General features: G+C 43.8%; 1 protein-coding gene and 1 long non-coding RNA gene across 2 annotated transcripts in view; both read right to left on the reverse strand.

Moving 5' to 3' along the window:
• Window positions 1-10,663: 10,663 nt before the first annotated feature.
• Window positions 10,664-12,344, reverse strand: LOC139565286 (uncharacterized). Its single transcript, XR_011672885.1, has 2 exons — window positions 12,084-12,344; window positions 10,664-11,654 (listed from the first exon to the last, which is right to left on the reverse strand). It is a non-coding gene; the product is annotated as an uncharacterized lncRNA (long non-coding RNA).
• A 279-nt stretch (window positions 12,345-12,623) lies between these two features.
• The window catches only part of LOC139565285 (LIM and SH3 domain protein 1-like), a 36,056-nt gene continuing 28,149 nt past the window's right edge, over window positions 12,624-20,530 (reverse strand). The window contains exons 5-7 of the mRNA XM_071385486.1: window positions 17,721-17,799; window positions 16,773-16,891; window positions 12,624-16,396 (exon numbers count right to left, since the gene is read on the reverse strand). Coding sequence (XP_071241587.1) covers window positions 16,223-16,396; window positions 16,773-16,891; window positions 17,721-17,799 — 372 coding nt within the window. The 3' untranslated portion in view covers window positions 12,624-16,222. The remainder of the gene's footprint in view (window positions 16,397-16,772; window positions 16,892-17,720; window positions 17,800-20,530) is intronic.

The raw sequence follows: 20,530 nt of genomic DNA on the forward strand, positions 1-20,530 counted from the left end.
TCTTTTCGTCTTGGTTATTTGTCTCTGTATGGAAGGGTGGATTGTCAGTAATGCTTCTCTCTCTATACCTTCTTTATCCTAATGAACAACGTCGACAGTGTTCGGAGAGCCGCAATTTCATTTGATCTTGTCATTCCAATATTCCTGTTTGAACTGAGAAGTGTGTGTGTGTGTGTGTGTGTGTATGTGTGAGCTACCGCCTTTCTAAGATAGAACAGCAGGGGTATTGTTGCAGTGAGAGTGGTAGATTTTATTATCAGCGGTGGAATGCAGAATATTTGACAGAGTGGGACTGGCTGGGCATGGCCATATCAGGGGGAAACTTTAGTAGTGGCTGAAGGAGGTAGAGGGGGTACCAGGGTAAAAAACGTACCTTTATTGGGCTAAAAGCTGATAATGTAGTTTGAGAAGAAGACAGTGGTGCTGCAAGTAGGGATTCAGACCATCCAGAAAAAATAGCAAATAAATAGGCAAGATTATAATCGAATGGAAATGTATTATACCCCCTCAATATGCAATAATACAGTCTTTAAAACTGATTGACCTTGTGTAAAATTAGGGACGAAGATTCTAGAGACTCTGGTGCTCTCAGTCCTGTGGGCTGATTTCTGACAGTCACCATCATCTGTTGAATAGACGGATAAAATTAGAGCTACAACAACCAAGATAATATTGCCTTTATTCAACAAGAGTTGTAATTATGTTATGATTGTGTTCAAATTATGAAATAGAAGCACCAATGCCATTGAGCAATAATGTTACCACAAATCAAAAGATGGAATACAGTAGAAGAATATGGCATCAGAGCAGGGGAATTTTGGTCTTCCTAGACCTCTGACATACTCATAGTTTTCAATTGGCTCTAACAGACGCGGTATTATCATGGAATAATTATCTATGATTACATTGACTTTGATGTGTATGGCTACGTATTATCTGAGTAGAGCGGGACACCTACTGGATACTTCGGGTACTGCATTAAACCTGTCTAGGTGGTGAATGTTGAACTCAATTGTTTTTGTATGGGCCTATAATTCGGGCTGTTGACATAAAAAGACCAATCTACCGAATTTCTGCAGTATCTGAATATACATTCTGGTTTAACATTGCATTTGAAATGTATCCAAATATGGTATTATCATCTTGGGTGCCATTGTCATGCTAGGCCAATACATGAATTTGAACTCTACTTGACTTTTTCCACATTCTGTTACGTTACAGCCTTCTTCTAAAATTGATTATATCGTTTTTTCCCCTCACCAATCGGCACACAATACCCCATAATGACGAATCAAAAAAACGTTTAGAAATTTGTGCACATTTATATAAAAAAATGAAATATCACATTTACATACAGTACAAGTCAAAAGTTTGGACACACCTATTCATTCATGAATTTTTCTTTATCTTTACTATTTTCTACATTAAAACAAAACTATGAAATAACACATATCATGTGGTCACCAAAAAAGGTGTTAAACAAATCAAAATATATTTTATATTTGAGATTCTTCAATGTAGCCACCCTTTGCCTTGGTGACAGCTTTGCACACTCTTGGCATTCTCTCTACCAGCTTCACGAGGTAGTCACCTGGAATGCATTTCAATTAACAGGTGTGTCTGGTTAAAAGTTAATTTGTGGAATTTCTTTCCTTCTTAATGCATTTGAACCAATCAGTTGTGTTGCGACAACGTAGGGTTGGTATACAGATTGTGGCAAGAATAGGTCAAACAAAAGAAGAGAAACGACAGTCCATCATTACTTTAAGACAGGAAGGTCAGTCAATCAGGGAAAAAAAATTGCAGCCGCAAAAATCATCAAGCGCTATGATGAAACTGGCTCTCATGAGGACCGCCAGAGGAAAGGAAGACCCAGAGTTACCTCTGCTACAGAGGATAGGTTCATTGGATTTAATTGCACCTCAGATTGCAGCCCAAATAACTGCTTCACAGACACATCTCAACATTAACTGTTCAAAGGAGACTGCATGAATCAGGCCTTCATGGTCGAATTGCTGCAAGGAACCACTACTAAAGGACACCAATAAGAAGAAGAGACTTGCTTGGGCCAAGAAACATGAGCAATGCACATTATACCAGTGGAAATCTGTCCTTTGGTCTGATGTGTCCAAATTTGAGATTTTTGGTTCTAACCGTTGTGTCTTTCGAGACGCAGAGTAGGTGAACAGAGGTTCTCCGCATGTGTGGTTCCCACCGTGAAGCATGGAGGAGGTGGTGTGATGGTGTGGGGGTGCTTTGCTGGTGACACGGTCCGTGATTTATTTAGAATTCAAGGCACACTTAACCAGCATGGCTACCACAGCATTTTGCGCCATCTCATCTGGTTTGCGCTCAGTGGGACTAGCATTTGTTTTTCAACAGAACAATGACTCAACACACCTCCAGGCTGTGTAAGGGCTATTTGACCAAGAAGGAGAGTGATGGAGTGCTGCATCAGATGACCTGGCCTCCACAATCACCGACCTCAACAATCACCGACCTCAACCCAATTGAAATGGTTTGGGATGAGTTGGACCAATTTGTGAAGTAAAAGCAGCCAACAAGTGCTCAGTATATGTGCGAACTCCTTCAAGACTGTTGGGAAAGCATTCCAGGTGAAGCTGGTTGAAAGAATGCCAAGAGTGTGCAAAGCTGTCGTCAAGGCAAAGGGTGGCTACTTTGAAAAATCTCAAATATAGAATATATTTTCCACTCCCGCGCTGTCTTGGCTGTGTGCTTAGGGTCGTTGTCCTGTTGGAAGGTGAACCTTCACCCCAGTCTGAGGTCCTGAGTGCTCTGGAGCAGGTTTTCATCAAGGATCTCTGTACTTTGCTCTGTTCATCTTTCCCTCGATCCTGACTAGTCTCCCAGTCCCTGCCGCTGAAAAACATCCCCACAGCATGCTGCCACCACCATGCTTCACCGTAGGGATGGTGCCAGGTTTCTACCAGATGTGACGCTTGGCATTCAGGCCAAAGAGTTCAATCTTGGTTTAATCAGACCAGAGAATCTTGTTTCTCCTTTAGGTGCCTTTTGGAAAACTCAAATTGGGCTGTCATGTGCCTTTTACTGAGGAGTGGCTTCCATCTGGCCACTCTACAATAAAAGCCTGATTGGTGGAGTAAATTTCATATGAAATTCTTATGAATTTCTGTGATCTTTTATTTTAGCTCATGAAACATGGGACCAACACTTTACATATTGTGTTTATATTGCGGTTGCGATTGGATTTACATGAGCCAACCACAAGATGTCGCCAGCACCACAAATAACAGTTGCACTGCCTACGTGGCAGGATCTGTCGTCATTAACTGTGCAGCATCTCAGCTCACACAATGCCTGTGTGAAATACCGAGATAGGTGAGAACAAATTCCCATCCACCATGTTGATGCTACCTGTCCTGTGTTTTCAGAGCAGTACAAATTAAGGAGAGGAGACAAAGAGAGAAGGCCACTATAAGACTATTGGGATGTATCCCACCCCTTGAGTGATAATCCCTCATTCCCAGACCCTGGCCTATGAGGTCCGGAATACTGCTGCTTTTCTCTTTAACTGATAATGAATTGCACCCATATGGTGTCCCAGATCTAAACCCGTCTAAAATTAGAGGGGAAGAATGAAAAGAAGCAGTAGAACTGGCTTCGAGGTCCAAATTTGGATTTGAGGACCGTATATCATCTATAGTATACTGCTATTATGTATTGTCTGTCTGTGAGAACCAGTTCTGATAAGCCTTGAGTGCCAATGCCATTAAAACGGACAGATGAGGGAGTGGGGGATGAGTGGGGGATGAGAGGGGGATAAGTGGGTGGGAGAAGGGGAGGATAAATGTGCTTATTGTTTTGTTAAAAAAGTTGAAACATGATTTTCTTCAAGAAAACTGGATAGCCTAAATAACATTAAAGGGATAGTTCACCCATATGATAAAATGACATATTGGTTTCCTTATCTTGTAAGCAGTCTTTGGACAAGGTATGACAGCAATCCACGCTTTATCGTCCATAAGTAACTTTGTTGAGTTACACAATAAATCTTTAGATACTGAGGCAAACAGCAGGGCTGTGGAGTGAACCCGGGTCGCTAGCGTGAAAGGTAAGCACCCTATACATCGTGCCAATAACGTTAATCCACTTTGTGAGAATTGTAACATGGTTCATATAGGGAGGATCCCTACACTGCCCCTTTCCGAACGGGGAAAGCAAGTCCCCAAGCTTCAACTAGTCAGTCCCCTAACATGCCCGCTATCCCACTTCTGACACCAATGTAGCAAACTACGGGGCAAGGAAGTGAATCTGGGTTGCTGGCGTGAAACTTAAACATCCTACGCATCGGGCCAATAGGGTTAACCCACTTGGTCGGAGATGTAATGTCGCTCATATAGCGCGGATCGCTACAATACTTTAGGATGATGTGGACATGAAGCGCAAAAATGCTAACGTCCTCTACTATTGACTTTGTGCCACAAATGCTAAAAAGTTAGCATTTGAAACAGTGGCCAGGTAAAACAATATATGTCCAGGTCTATAATGAGGGCCAGGCTGTTGAAATGCCCAGTTGATTATCTAAATAGTCTTGTAAAACTCTGTGTATTGATGGTCCTTTTGAAGGGAGGGGGGGGGGGGTCATTGATATCGATACCCAGAGTGAAAGAGATGTGAACTCACCTGTGATGGCTCAGGTCTACCACAACCTCTCCTACTGGGCGCGTTCCTCTGCCCAGGCGTTGCTGACGCCTGCCAGATCTTATGAAGCCTGGATAGGTATTTTACGTATCAGCTAACCACATCACATGTTATAGGAATCTGTCAGTCGATAGCACAGTCGATGATGTGGCACGCAACCATTGGTTGATTCATGCAACGTCTGAGCAGGGGAACGCGACCATTGTGTTAGTAAGCGCCACAGCAAGCAGGTACCACAGCATTTTAGGCAGCAATTGTTAAAAATGTGATGGTGCATAAAGTGGGATGGGATACAGCACGCCCAGGGGAGGACCAAGAGATTGAACTCAAATGTCTATTCAGGGCTGCGTTTAGTACGACAAAACGGTGCGCAACGTTCAATTAAACGGAACTGTTCTAAATGATCAGTTGAAAAACGGGGGGTTGGGTTGTGGGTTGAACGTTTTGGGGAAACGTTTCGTTCAGTATAAACAGTCACGCAACGTAGCAAACGTTTAAACAAACTGAACGCACCCCTGGACTGGGCTCCTATCCAGTGTTTCCAGATTGACAGTGAGGGCAAACACCAGTGGACAATATTTAGGGGAGAACGGCTAATAATGGCCGGACAGGAGCAAATGGAATGGCATAAAATACATGGAAACTATGTTTTTGCTGTATTTGATACCGTTCAAATTATTCCGCCCCAGCATTACTACAAGCCTCCTGTTGCAAACACTTATGCATAATGTCTCGTGGGCAGATTCTACGTGTAATTCCGCGATAATGTACTTCTGGGTAACTGAGATTACTGTTTGCAGGAGAAGGGTGTATTCATAAATCGGATTCCGTAGCAAAACATTGTCGGTTGCAAAATGTTTTACAACTGAACCCGTTTATCCAAACGGAAAACGTTTTGCAACGGAAACATGAGATTCTATTATTTTCGACAAATTCAGATAGGTCCCTCTTGTTTCTTTCCGTTTGCTTCCTCGCGTAAACGGTTTCTGTTGCAAAATGTTTTGCTACAGACCAAACGTTTTGCTACGGATTCCGATGAATGAATTCACCCCTGGATCCAGAAATGGCATCAGTGAAGCTGGAAGACTACAGTCTAACACTCAGAATGAATGTCAACATTAAAGATGAAGAAGAGAAAGAGAAGATTGGGAAATCTGTTTATCATGGTAAGAGCAGATGGTTCTAACCAGATGGTTTATCATCATAAGTTATACATCCAGAAGTGACGATGACCCAGTCTAGTACAAACCAAATCAGAATGTTTATAAACAAAGCCTTTCTGGTAGCTCGGGAAGAGAATCGGAAAGCTGAACTCGAGAACCCATAATAAACAATGCAGACCACCGCCGTACTAGCTTATCTAATGAATATACTCCGTTTATATAAAATCACCAACACCACTTTCTTGCTATAAATCACTATTTTCTAGGTTGGTAGCTAGTTAGATAGTTTGCTTCGTTCATGGAGGAAATTGAATTCTAGCAAGCATTGCAGCTGACCTAAATACAGTAGATGACCAGCGCGAGCTAACGTTAGCTTCTTCTCCAGTGAGGTGCAACGCCGGTTGGCGTCCAATATATGCTGCATTACCGCCACCAACTAGACCGGGTATAAATCCCTTATACTTTACGCAACAACAACAAAACATGATACAAGTATAAAAACGACCCTGCCATCTAACCCTACACTCATTAATAACTCAATTCCACGATTTAACCCTATCTGTTCCTAGCCCAGGCCAACGGAGGACGAGAGACCACCACTCAACACACCCTGTAACTCTTCTGAAGTCAAATCTCCTTCACCCAAATACTTCTCTGCGGCTGCCACCACAACCTATATTTTCTGCGATTTTACGTTCCATCCCTGCGGTACAGTTGACAACCATTGCTATAAACGCTAAGAAGCCAAACTTATATCACTCGTTGGTCTATACCTCTGCTGACACAGATCTCCTACTCACACGGATCCCTCACCTTTGACCCATCCTCCTCTATTTTCTTCACTGCCTCAGCATACGACACAATCTGCACTACTCTAACCCTGGTAACCTCAACCTGCCTCTCTCGCACCGGACACTTCTCATCCTCAGCACCATAGGCACATCTACATTTAACACATAGCGCTTCTTTCCACAATACTACGTATTCCTTTGTCTCACGCCCTTCTGCACACTTCTCACACCTAGGAACCTACCTCCCACACACTGCTGCCACATGCCCATAAGCTCATACGGGATAACTGAAATATCCTAACATCACTTTGTAGGGCAAAGACTCAACATCAAAACTCACGCCACTCTGTCTGCGTCGCACCAAACGACGAGCATCACAAACACCGGGAATCTTCCCCTTCATCTGGTCCACCTTCACATTTACCGCTACCCCAGCAATCACTCCTTTCAATGGCGCCATGTTCTTGAGGGAAAAACAAGTCACCGCTCTTGTCCCTATTTGTGTGTTGCGGAGTGCCCGCTCCCTGTGACGGACAGAAACACAAACAATTATTACAAACCCACCTCTGGTTACCTTCACTGACTCCACAGCACCCAATTATGTTTTCACCCAACCTGAATCCACATGTTGATCAGCCAAAAGGCGGGTGTCTACTTTCTCCAAAAATACCAGACTCATCTTTATCCTGACCATCAGTGCAAGGCTCGGGCTCCAATAACCTCCCCAAACCATAACCTCACCCTAATTTAAAAAAATGTAATTAACCTTTACTTAACAAGGAAGAGCCCACTGAGACCCAGAGTCTCTTTTTCAAGGGAGACCTGCCAAGAAGGCAGCAACAATCAATACTTTACAGAATTCAAACATACAACAATTCAACAACATGATCCAGCCTAAAAAAAAGCATTTACACTCCTCTGTAACGGAGTCTTCCATCAAAAATGTAAATTCATTCAGTGGCACTAACATATCTAGATGAAGGATGGATTGTGGTCTATTCCATGTCTCTGGTGCACAAGACGAGAAGGCAGTCTTGCCTAATACTGTAAATGTCCGGTAGACTTTAAAGTAGGAACCACCTAGCAGTCCGGGTATGGTAACTGCTGGTGGTGAAGGAGACCAGACTTCAGAGGTAAAGAGGGAGTTTACCCAAAAGGGTAAACACATACAAAATGTAGCTTTCTGCACATACAAAGTGAGGTCCAACCCACCATTTGGTACAAGGTGCAATGGTGGGTGAGTGACTTAGCATTTGTAATAAAGCACAAGGATGCATGATAAACAGAGTCCAGTCTCTGTAGAACAGAGGAGGCTGCATGCATATACAACAAGTCGCCATAATCAATTACAGAGAGAAAAGTGGCCTGAACAAGTTTTCTTTCTAGCCATAAGCGGGAAGCAAGCCTTATTACGAAAATAAAAACCCAATTTCAATTTTAAGCGTCCACACAAGATTATCCATATGAACTTTAAAGGACAACTTGTCATCCAACCATATACCTAGGTATTTGTCGGATGACACTTTTTCAATGGATAAACCACCAGATGTGACGATGCTAACCTTCTCTGGCTGATTGCGAGCTCTGGTCAATCCTTTTGTTTGATGTACATTCAAGACCAGTTTAAGACCGTAAAGGGAGGCCCATGTTGACTCCAATGCTTCCCACAGTGTCAAGTTGGCTGGATGTCCTTTGGGTGGTGGACCATTCTTGATACACACGGGAAACTGTTGAGCGTGAAAAACCCAGCAACGTTGCAGTTTGACACACTCAAACCTACTACCATACCTCTTTCAAAGCCACTTAAATATTTTGTCTTGCCCAAATTGATTTAACCGGTCTCCTCCGCCAAATCTACACTGATTGAAGTGGATTTAACAGGTGACATCAATAAGGGATCATAACGTTCACCTTGATTCACCTGGTCAGTCTGTCATAGAAAGAGCAGGTGTTCCTAATGTTTTGTACACTCAGTGTATATCACACTAACTGACTTGTTCTTTGGATGTTGTTCACACAGGAGACCGTGTTGAGACACTTTTGTGTCCTATTGTTTGTTTCTCACTGTGAGAGAACTGTGCAGAAGAAAGGGAGTGTTATTGATTGTTAGCCTCTTTACTTTACTGATCAGTATGCACCTTGTCAGTTTTGGTGTGTTTTGTTAGCTTATATATATTGCGAAGATATTTACATTTCCTTGGATTGGCCCTTAGAGTTGAATAGCCTCGATGAGCCTCCACACATTAGAAATAAGCAGGCCAGAGCTAGCTGTTATTGGGCAGTTTCCCATTGAAGAAAATTGTCATGGTTCCTGTCTGCGTAAGTGGGCATTCTCTCTCACGTGACCATCTTGAGCATATGCTTTCCCACGTCAGGTCACAGCTCACGCGAAAGAGAGAACGCATACTTAGACAGGAACCATGACCATTTCTTTCATTGGGGGGAAAAAAACATTTATGCGACATCTTCATTTATTCACCATCTTTGATATACAGTGCATTCGGAAAGTATTCAGACCCCTTGACTTTTTACAAATTTTGTTACGTTGCAGCCTAGTTCTAAAATGGATGAAATTGTATTTTTCCCCTCATCAACCTACACACAATACCCCATAATGTTGAAGCAAAAACAGGTTTAGACATTTGTGCAAATTTATAAAAATAAAAACATTTACATAAGTATTGAGACCTTTTACTCAGTACTTTGTTGAAGCATCTTTGGCAGCGATTACAGCGTCGAGTCTTCTTGGGTATGACTCTACAAGCTTGGCACACCTGTATTTGGGGAGTTTCTCCCATTTCTCTCTGCAGATCCTCTCAAGCTCTGTCAGGTTGGATGGGGAGCTTCGCTGCACAGCTATTTTCAAATCACATTTTATCGGTCGCATACATGTGATTAGCAGATGTTTTTGCGGGTGTAGCGAAATGCTTGTGCTTCAGGCTCCGACAGTGCAGCAATATCTAACAAGAAATATCTAACAAATTACACAACATATACCCAATACACACAATTCTAAGTAGGAAGGAAGACTACATACATATGGACGAGCAATGTCAGAGCGGAACTGACTAAGATACCATAGAATAGTATAAAATACAGTAGATACATATGAGATGAGAAATGCAAGATCACTTAGTGAGCTGATAAAATACAGTACTAGTGAATTAGATCAAATTAAGAAAATCCTGCCTTTGAGCTCGTCTGTGGGTACGTCCCAAATGGCACCCTATTAAAAGTAGTGCACGACAATAAAGGGAATGCGGTGCCAATTGAGATACACACCCGTACCTCTGTTTTAGCTGCCATGTCGTCACAGAGAGACCACCAACACCAGACAATAGGATTCAGACCAGGGTTCAAATACATGTGTATTGAAGAATTTGTTATTTAAATACATATATTCAGTGTATTTGAGAATGTCCTATTAATGCAAGGCTGCCGAATCAACTACTTCTACAGAAGTATTTGAAAATATTTGAACATATTTTGAAATACTTATTTCTAAAAACTGAACTGGGTCAAATGCATGGGATTGAAGCGCCTTTGAATGGGGTATAGTAGTAGGTGACGGGCACAACGGTTTGAGTGTGTCAAGAACTGCAACGCTGCTGGGTTTTTCACTCTCAACAGCTTCCCATGTGTGTCAAGAATGTTCCACGGCCCAAAGGACATCCAGCCAACTCGACACAACTGTGGGAAGCATTGGAGTCAACACGGGCCAGCATCCCTGTGGAATGCATTCGACACATTGTAGAGTCCAAGCCCTAACGAATCGAAGCTGTTTAGAGGGCAAAATGGGGTGCAACTCAATCTTAGAAACGTGTTCCTAATGTTTTGTGCACTGTATGTGCACAAACATTCCCTCTTGAATGCAACTGACACGAGGTCCAGCTGGCTTGCGATCTTGTTTCTTCTGTACTCAAACCTTCAAAATGTAGGCTTTAAATTTTTTTTAAAAATCCTACGAATGATTCACTCCCTCTCGAACACCTACGCACATTTTGAAGTGAAATAAAGCTAGCCAGGTTTCCGTGTACAAATCTTTATTTGCTTAACACAAAACTATCGCCATTTGCCTTGGCTCTGATAAATATAACACTTGTGTTTTGTGAGAGAAAAACTAACTGCAGTGATGAATCTGAGGGATAAAAACATGCATTCAGTGTGTGGACGACTCAACTGTTATCAATACTGTTTAAGATAAATCAGTCATTCATGATTACAGTGCCAACAGTGATGATGTGTGAGTTACTTCCGGATCCTATCAATTTAATGCAATAATTAGATGGAATTCCTCTCTTCCAGGACAACAGAGCTCCTGACAAACAGTTTAGCTCAGACGTAAGACAATCTCTCTCCCCTAACACGATTCTTATTAATACTTTTAATGTATACATTTTTTGTTAGTACTGCCATGTCAATATAAATCTCTGTCTGACTGTTGCTAATAGCTGTTAAAGGGCAGAGAGGATATATTCCTGTTTCAAGACATATCAAGTAGAGGTCAATCAAGAGCATCTCAGCATGTTCATAGAAAACCACTATGACTAAGAAGATAATAGCAATCAAAGTTCATTGGGACTTATTTATACAGCCTAACACAAAACCATGCACTTAACATGGAGATATTGTACATTGCACAGTTTGGGGGTTAGTGTTAACCCTCACGGTGTAGTCAAATAGGCACAAACAATACTACTGCAATACAACCTTACTCCTTATAGCTTTACATCCTTACTAACTCATATCCATTTTACACACAGATAATAATTTTAGAAGAGTCAGAAGGGATGGAGCGTAGGGTACAGGGGTTGCCAATTGGAGCCTACTAGGGTACAGGAGACCCGATCTCGAGCGGGTCATCATAGTAGGTTGGCTGAATCTACACAGAGGGGAAGTGTCCATCGGCTGCCAGTCTGTGTCCTACAAGGTCTTCCCCCTCTGATTGGCCATCTTCATTTCCTCCAGAGTGGCAGTAAAAGCCCACCTTCTCCTCCATGTAGAAGAGCACTCCTCCCTGGGACAGAAATGCAGCAGGATGCACAGATGTCACATTTATTATGCTCCCCGTCTGTGTTACGCTTTCCTTTTATTTATATCCCAAGGGACACGTGGTAAAGGGAGTTCACAGCACCTTAATAACCATTAATATTGCTTCATAAGTGAAAGAAGATAAATACAGGTGGAAAGAATTCTAACAGTATGAAGTAATATTTCCGTATCATAAAGCTGACTACAAACACTGGTTTCATATTATACTCAAATATTATTTGCCCATCAATGTTTCAGCAATGTTATATACACACACACAAAATGAAAGACTAAATTATCTGTTCAATGTTACATCTATAATTCAATAACTACAGAGCATAAGAGGCTGACTTCTTGCAATACAGCTATACAGAATTCTTACTATAAAACGTGTTAATCTGTGTGCGCTGTTTACCATTGTCAGCGATGGGTACCGCGGATGCAGGAGAGGCTCGCCACATCTCCGGCCCGTCCACCGGCTGGGACCAAAATCCGGACACACATCATAACATGTAAATGATGTAGGATAGGAAAACGAGTCCCATGATGGCGAAAAACATCAACATTAAAATGTCCAACATGATGAGAATGCCAGAAACGGAGGATGCAGATGTATCGCAGGAACACACGACGAAGAAATAGGCAGCCTCAACACCGGCGCAGATCGGCGGATTCCGGAAATAGCCGGACCAGAATAATCTCTTCCCTACATGAAACCCCTCCCGTCAGATATGTTGTATAATATTTCACGCGTGGAAGCATACCCGTAGACATTAAAACCAGGGTGGGACATAGCAAAAATAAATATGTCCCTTGTTTAACGCTAAGGGCCCAGTCCCATATACGTTTAAGACATACAATCTGCGTTCAGCAAACTCGTAGTCATATAGCCAAGTAATCACAACGAATGAGGAAGCATTTTTCACTGAAGGAAGCAAATAATACTGGACGCTACTGAGTAAAAATGACATTTTATTGAATCTGTAGAATGTTTAAGTACAATTCGAAGTGCTGTAACAGGGCAACATTATGCTTTTCTCAGGTCCTTAAATTCAACTGGAGTCTGTTTTTTTTAAAAGAATGTCAATATATGCATGTTAAAAAATAGGAATAACAAAACAAAATCATTTTTTTGATGGATGCACAACATCGGTCTGAATGCTAGGTCAGTGTTTGGTTGATGTGATTTTATATACCAGTATCATACAAAAGCAGGGAATGATTGATTCATCAGAAGCATAGGACATAGGAGTCTTTAATTGGGGTAGAAGGTTGGAGGACTCTTGGCCATAGGACTGATAGGACCACATTGGGGGAGGAGAACAAGGTGATGATATGAGATATGATACAGCAGAGTTCAGGAGTGATACCAAAGCCGAGGAGCATATTGGTCTCCTGGCAGATTCAACTTCTTTCCTTGCTCCCCCTCTCTCAGGTTGGGGGGGGGGGGTAGTAGTATGTGTTAACAGCATCTCTCCCCCTCCCCTAACCCCATACAGACTATAACATGGTACAGTAAATGTCTATGCCTTGCCACTGTGGTCTATCATCACTCCAGTCACACAAACACCATTGTCTCGTCTTTGGCCACTTCGGATTCGTTTCCCGCCAATCAACCATCACCGTCATTCACCTCCCTCCTAAGTCTACCTAGCAACTAAAACAAATCCACATCACTTCAATGCGAAGGAAAAACAGCTGTGGCAGCCAACGTGGGCTTGGTTTATTCCCCATCTGTAAAACACACCAAAGCCTCCAAGTAGCCAAGGCAATTTTCTTTTGAGAGGCATCGACTTCAGATACTGTACAAGGCAATCCAAATTCATAAAAACTCAAAGAGCACTCTATTCACTTCAAGCCAAACTGCCTCTTCTTCCTCCTCACTCTTTATTCGGTTACTGAAGCAAAAACAATGAGACTTCCAATAGCTCGGCCCCAAAACTGCCCTTCATACAGTGTATGAGTTTAAAAACGTCCAGTTGTCACAAGTAAAGAGGTCTTAGATGCTAAATGCAGGCCTAGACTTACCTTTAAATCTGCATGGCAATCTGATTATCTAGTCAGGTTGAGGTGTGCGTTGTGTTCATTCCAATTCATTTAAAACATTGTTATAACTCATCACATTCCAAAAGTTGAAGACAAAAATGATATGAACGGTCAACACCTACTTATTGTCCAACACGTTCCACCACACGGGTATTCAAATGGGTAGTGTTTACCCTTTATACTGCCCCTCACCTCATTAAATCAAATCATTCCACACTACATCTTTAGTCTGCAGGCAAAGCCCCTTCCCCCAGCACCATGACCTATAACCCAAAACAACTGTACAATATCATCAAACTACGTGGGGAGAGTATTGTTTTCATAAAAGGTGAACATTACTTTCAATCCCATGTTGTCCCCCTCATCTGTGACCGTCACAGTGAAGAGAAAGAAACAGTAGGGTGGGAAAGTGAGAAGTAACAGAGGTCAAGGAGGAAGTAGAGTTCACCCTCTACTGAAACCACGTCCCTCTCCAAGCCTCACGCGGTCCCTTAGGACATGGAATGTACAACGATCGTGGTCACTGGAATTATCTGCCCATGATAGGACAGCCAGACGGATCTCGTAGCTACTACTATGACAGTTAAGTCATTGTTGCATAACATTTCTACGTTTTCCGTGCAACAAAGGAACACAGGTTCGCCACTATATTTGGTAGGGAAAGTCCGCCCGTAGAGTGTCAGAAATATCTCTAACGCAGGTGAGAGGGCGGGCCTAATGTTACTACGCGCCATGACAACTGCTCATTAATGAGCATGTGAATATTCATGAGCCAGTGGCACTCCAGAACATCGCTGTCCACTTCTCAAGAGTTACAAGGACAAGAGAACTGGGTGAGATAGTCCAGTCACGAGTTTGCACAATAAAACAGGAAAATTGGGTTGACGATTATCTGGCAAAAACATAACCCGGGAGGTTGAAGGTTGATTTACCCCATGAATCTAAATCTGTGGGATTGCTAACCCAGCACACGCACACGTCTAGACAAACTAGCGTGCCTTATTGGCTCATCAATCGAGTTGCCGTTTTATTTCTGAAACGTATTTGATACATTGACATTTTTAGAATAAGCCTCTTACAATAACAAAAAAACAACAAAAAACACAGCATGATATGAAATAGAAACACTAACATTTACCACAGCCTGGATTTCTGACCTCCGTTCAACACTTCTCATAAGGATTGGAATGTTAAACAACCGAACAAAAGAAAAGAAAAAGAAGATTCACAATACAGAATTGTTTTGAGAATTGTGTTTGGCCTTCGCGCTTACGATCGATCAACTCGGATGTTGGTCATCTTGGAATAGGGGGCAGGGCCTGGCCTGATCCCGCCCCCTCTCTCCCCAAACCCCCTCCAACCATAACCATCACGTCACTCATCTTCCTGTAAGACTGTCGGAAGGCATTTGAGGCTGCGAGCGGGAGACAGCAAGAATGAGGAATATCTTCACACCCACTGACTAAGGTGATGACATGATTGTAAGATGATTGTAACCACGTCCCCTAACTAACTCGTCCCTGATCCCTCCTGCACTTAAAATGCCTGAACTTGAGGTACAAGGCATGGGCAGGAGGTGCTCTTCAGTTAAGATAGGATTCCAGTTTAGTTTCAGAACAATACCCACAATGCAGTGCAGGACAGGGTAAGACAGGTGAGGGAACAGATAAGTAATATTGATAAATGCGCATGTGTAGTAATATAGAAATATATAAGACCTCTCTGGTAAGACTGATACTGTAGACTGCTCACTGACTGGCTGATGCGACAACAATGGGGTATTGATGGTTAATGGAATGTACATAAGTCAAATGTTCAAGCTTAGTTCTAACTGCCCAGATACAGTAACATTCTACACTGAGCTTCCAGTTAGGCCAATTTCAGACAGTTTCAAAAATGGGAAAGAAGAAGAAGAAAAAAGAAAAAAAAAACTTCTGAAGATGCCACACCCACATTCCAAACTCATTTCCTCAGGACCACATTGGCCTCAGTTCTCTGCCGTCATGGCAACTTGATTGACGAGGTGGGGGAAGGGTTCATATCGTTTTGTGTCATAGTTTGCTGGAATATGAAGTGCTGTAGCTAGGACAGTTGTGATACACTGTATGACCCCTGACATGTGTGTATATATATATATATATATATATATATAGATGGAGGTATGATACTTCAGTAAGACTTAAATTCCACTTGGGACAGCACTTAGTGGACCGAAGAATTGGGACAGAGACAGGCAGACACATTTAGACAGACGGCAGCACAGACAGAGACAGACAAGGCAGACAGACATTCAGACAGAGAGACAGAGAGGGAGCCTGTCTATGGGAGGAAAGCAGACCAAGGGTACACCGGGGGAGGTTGGAAAGGAGAGATAGGGGAGGAAGAGGGGGTCTTACAGGACAGGTCAGAGAACGGGTGAAAGAAATAGAAAGCGGCATTAAGATGAGATGGCACTGGGCTTTTCACTTGCTTCTCTCCCCCCCCACTCCCACTTCTCTCTCTCTCAGATCAGATGGCCTCCACATAGTTAGCAGGCAGCATGCCCTGCTGGCCAGTGCGCTCCACACGGCCATACATCCAGCCCTCGTCGATCACCTGCGCGTCTACGATCACGTCTCCCTCCAGGAAGCCCACCTCGTCCTCATCGGCTGCAGCATAGTCATACACTGCCTGGTACCGCTTCTACACACAGAAAGAGAAGGGGGGGGGGGGGGGTGTAAAGGGAATAGGAGGGAAGGGAGACGGTATGGAGAAAGGGAGAGAAAGAGAACATGAAGTTCCTATAACACCACATTCAACAGAGACAGGAAGAGTCTCTGCTAACGAGACAAAGCTACAAGGGCGGGTCATGTGGATACTGCCAGGCACAGTGGGGTCCACCTGGACCACGCGGAGAGAACAGTGGCTGCGTCCCAAATGGCACCCTACTCCCTATATAGTGCACTACATTTGAGCGGACCCCAATGGGCCCTGGTCAAAAGCAGTGCTTTAAAGTAGGGAATTAGGGTGCCGTTTGGGACGGATCCTAACACAGTAGAGAGGTGGGTCTCTGTCGTACCCCGGAGCTGGGAGGGGGGGCGGCAGCCGCCTGGCGGACAGGTCCAGGAGCAGCAGCCGGCTCATAGTTGTAGTTCTTAGACGCAGCAGGGGGCTGGTGGGGCAGCTGCTGCTGGAACACTGGTGAGAGAGGGAAGGAGGGGGAGGAGAGAGAGCGAGAGAGTAATGTGAGAGGGAGAGGTTGAGTGACTGAATCAGAGTGAAGGATAGACATTTCTGGCTATTCAGTCTGACAAAAAGATCCCCCCAGTCCCTGGCACTCTGAAACAACCCACCTGTCTCTCATCTCCTCCTGCTGTATTCCCCCTCTACCTAACTGGCATTCCATTGGTCAGCCCCAGGGCTCTGAATTCCACAGCAAGTCAAAACTTGTAGCCATCATTTAGCGCCTTTCAGTTAATTATTGGCGCCTTTCAGTTAGAGTCATTGTTATAATAGTTATGTTAGTGATATTGAAAGCTGATAACATGTACACAGTGAATGCACAGGTAAACCACTAGCTCACAATCATTGTGTGCTACAAACAGGAACTGTCCAGAGCAGAAAGATCAAACACATTTTATGACCAGGGATAATGGAACCATTTGTCTACTCTCACGGATGTTAAAGCTCCAAAATGTAACAAAATTCACAACAAAAATGTGAGTTATAGATCTGTCATCCTCATTAAAAGCAAGTCTAAGTGGTAGATCTGTTCTATGTGCGCTATTTCGATGCTTCCCGTTATTCTGTCGAGTTTTTGCGTCTTTTCCTTTAGGTTTTGTACACAAACAGCTGAAAACACTATATTTTTGGTTGTGAAAAACATATTTTATAGATGGTACAATGATTCTCAACACTTTACTTGCTTGTGGAATGAGGCAAACTACCAAGAAATGGCACAGTGAATCTTAAATAAATGCATTTTCATAGTGTGTGTGTGTGTGTGTGTGTCTCTCTGCATGTGTACCTGGATTGGGGCTGTTGGGCTGGGGAGATGGGATTTCTACTCCCATCCTGTTCTTCTCAAACTCCTCATGGTACTTAATCTGTACAGACAAAACACACGTGCGAAAATCAGACATTATATTCCCATTGTGACATTTTGCTGCTAGAGTGACTAGATATAATACCCAGATATCATGTATGGTGCTGCTTAGTTTGATAAGAAAACCCTGATTGCATCCTGTTGACTCTCAGTCCAGCAGATAGCCATTTCGAGAAGCAAAATAAAATACAGTTCCTGTTGTGTCCAGCAGGTGTCTCCAGATCCCTCCCCAGGCAGGCAGGCTGTGTGTAATAGGTGGGGCGCTACAGTGCTAGGCTACATACTGCTGTGTTTCTACAATAGGCCTGCTGACACAGAGGAAATGACATCGCAGCCAGGAAGTTGGGTGACCTCAGCGCTGCCTAACAACCCTTGCTGACACATGAGGAACGAACACGAGAGAGACAGAGACCTAAAGCAAAGGTAAGACATTGAAAGAGATCCAAAGTAGGACAACAGAACGAGAACGGTGCTAACTATATCACGCCTAAACATCTAACAAAAGCAGTGGGTAAGAACGTCCCCTTGTTTATTCAGGTAAATCAAAGCGGCATCAACACCAGCCCTAACATAATAACCCAGCCAACATCACAGAGAGAGACAAGGACAGCATTCATCTCCAGATGACCACCAGCCCAATAAACCTGAGACAAATCCTTTACTGCAGTATAACAGCCCTACTCACATTCCCAGCCTGACTGACATAAAACTGACTGGCACACACAGCCTAGATTCTGCCCTCTTTCTCCCTCCCGCTCTCTGTCCGGCTGGGTGAAAGAGGCCTGTGTGTTCAGGTTGTCAGAGAAGAGTGTATTCACAGACTGACTGGAGGAGACGACAGTGTTACGTGTGAGTGAGGACGTTGCGTTCAGTGACGGCGAGACAGAGCAAGCAATATGTTCAATATGTTATGTGAGAGAGTGCGTCTGACATTACTTCGGTTTGTCCGGAAGGCGAAGGCTGCACAGAGATGGCGTGTGCGTGCGTGAGACTGAACAGGAAAAGCCCAGCCCAGTCCCAGTCCCGGACACAAAAGAGCCCCCACCCCTCTTAACCTTCACTACACGAATCAGGAGAAAGTAGAAGGCGGTAGGAAGGGAGAGAGGGATGGATGGAGGAAAACAATGGAAAACAAGTGAAAGTTCAAAATAAATGTCAATTAGAGTCATATGACAGAGAGATAAGAAGGAGAGAGAGAGAGAGAGAGAGAGACAAGTCCAGACAGACGGCTGTGAACGAGAGGGGGCTGGAGTTGGACATCTCACATTTCAAAGATAGCCGGACAGGCTGACATGTGTCTCTCGCCGGCCTACTGAGCGTGTGTACAGCCGAGGTGGGAGAGAAAGACGGAGATGATCAGCCGCGCCCCTTGGCTTGGTCTGTCCACACATACTCCTAACAGCTGGGACGTTGCTACGGACTTCTCAAAACACTTCATGATGTTTCTCTCCTCTCTGCATTTGCCTGGGGTTGCAGAAGTGTTGATGTGTGTGGGGAGGGGGTGGAGGGGTTTGGTAATAAGTGTGTGTCCGTTTCCACCGTCTCAGACACACAGGATCTGTTCCTGTATGAAAGCAGTAATTAACCAACACCCTCCACACACTCATTAAGTCATTAGAGAAGAGCGGAGCAGGGCAACTGCATGCTGCGATGCCAGGGTGTGTTTCCTTGGTCTGCCAGCGCAAGCAAGGCCCTAGGCAGCGGCCTTCCGCAACAGAGGATCACACAGAGGGACATAGTAACGTAACCCTGTGCCCGGGCTTCACTCATCCTTGATAGATACACTGTACTTCTGGACTCGGAGACAATCTACAAATCAATGGAGTGGTAAGGAGGTGCATGGAGATATATATATATATATACACACACATACAGACACACCCTATTTCAGCCACACCCATTGCTGACGCCATGTGCAATAGTGCCATTACTCTGGAGCAGTGGAAACGCGGTCTCCGGAGTGATGAATCTCGCCTCACCATCTGGCAGTCCGACGGACGAATCTGGGTTTGGCGGATGGCAGGAGAACGCTACCTGCCCGAATGTACAGTGCAAACTGTAAAGTTTGGTGGAGAAGGACTAATGGAATGTGGCTGTTTTCATTGTTTAGGCTAGGCTCCTTATTTCCAGTTAAGGGAAATCGTAACGCTACTGCATACAATGACATTCTAGACAATTCCGTGCTTCCAACTTTGTGGCAACAGTTTGGGAAAGGCCCTTTCCTGTTTCAGCTTTACAATGCCCCCGTGCACAAAGCAAGGTCCATATAGAAATGGTTTGTCGAGATCGGTGTGGAAGAACTTGACTGGCCTGCACAAAGCCCTGACCTAAACCCCATCGAACACCTTTGGCATGAATTGGAATGCCGACTGCGAGCCAGACCTAATCGCTCAACATCAGTGGCCGACCTCACTAATGCTCGTGGCTGAATGGAAGCAAGCCCGCACAGCAATGTCCCGACATCTAGTGGAAAGCCTTCCCAGAAGACTGGTGGCTGTTATAGCAGCAAAAGGGGGACCAACTCCATATTAATGCCCATGATTTTGTAATGAGATGTTCGATGAGCAGGTGTCCATATACTTTTGGCCATGTAGTGAATATATATATATATATGTGTGTGTGTGTGTGTGTGTGTGTGTGTGTGTGTGTGTGATCTACAGTGCTGGCTCCTTTCAGGCATACCCCAGTACACAAAGGCTGGGCACTTGTGATGATTGGCACCCACTCAGAAT

The sequence above is a fragment of the Salvelinus alpinus genome, chromosome 36 (assembly GCF_045679555.1).
Source record: "Salvelinus alpinus chromosome 36, SLU_Salpinus.1, whole genome shotgun sequence".
In the NCBI taxonomy this organism is placed as follows: Eukaryota; Metazoa; Chordata; class Actinopteri; order Salmoniformes; family Salmonidae; genus Salvelinus; species Salvelinus alpinus.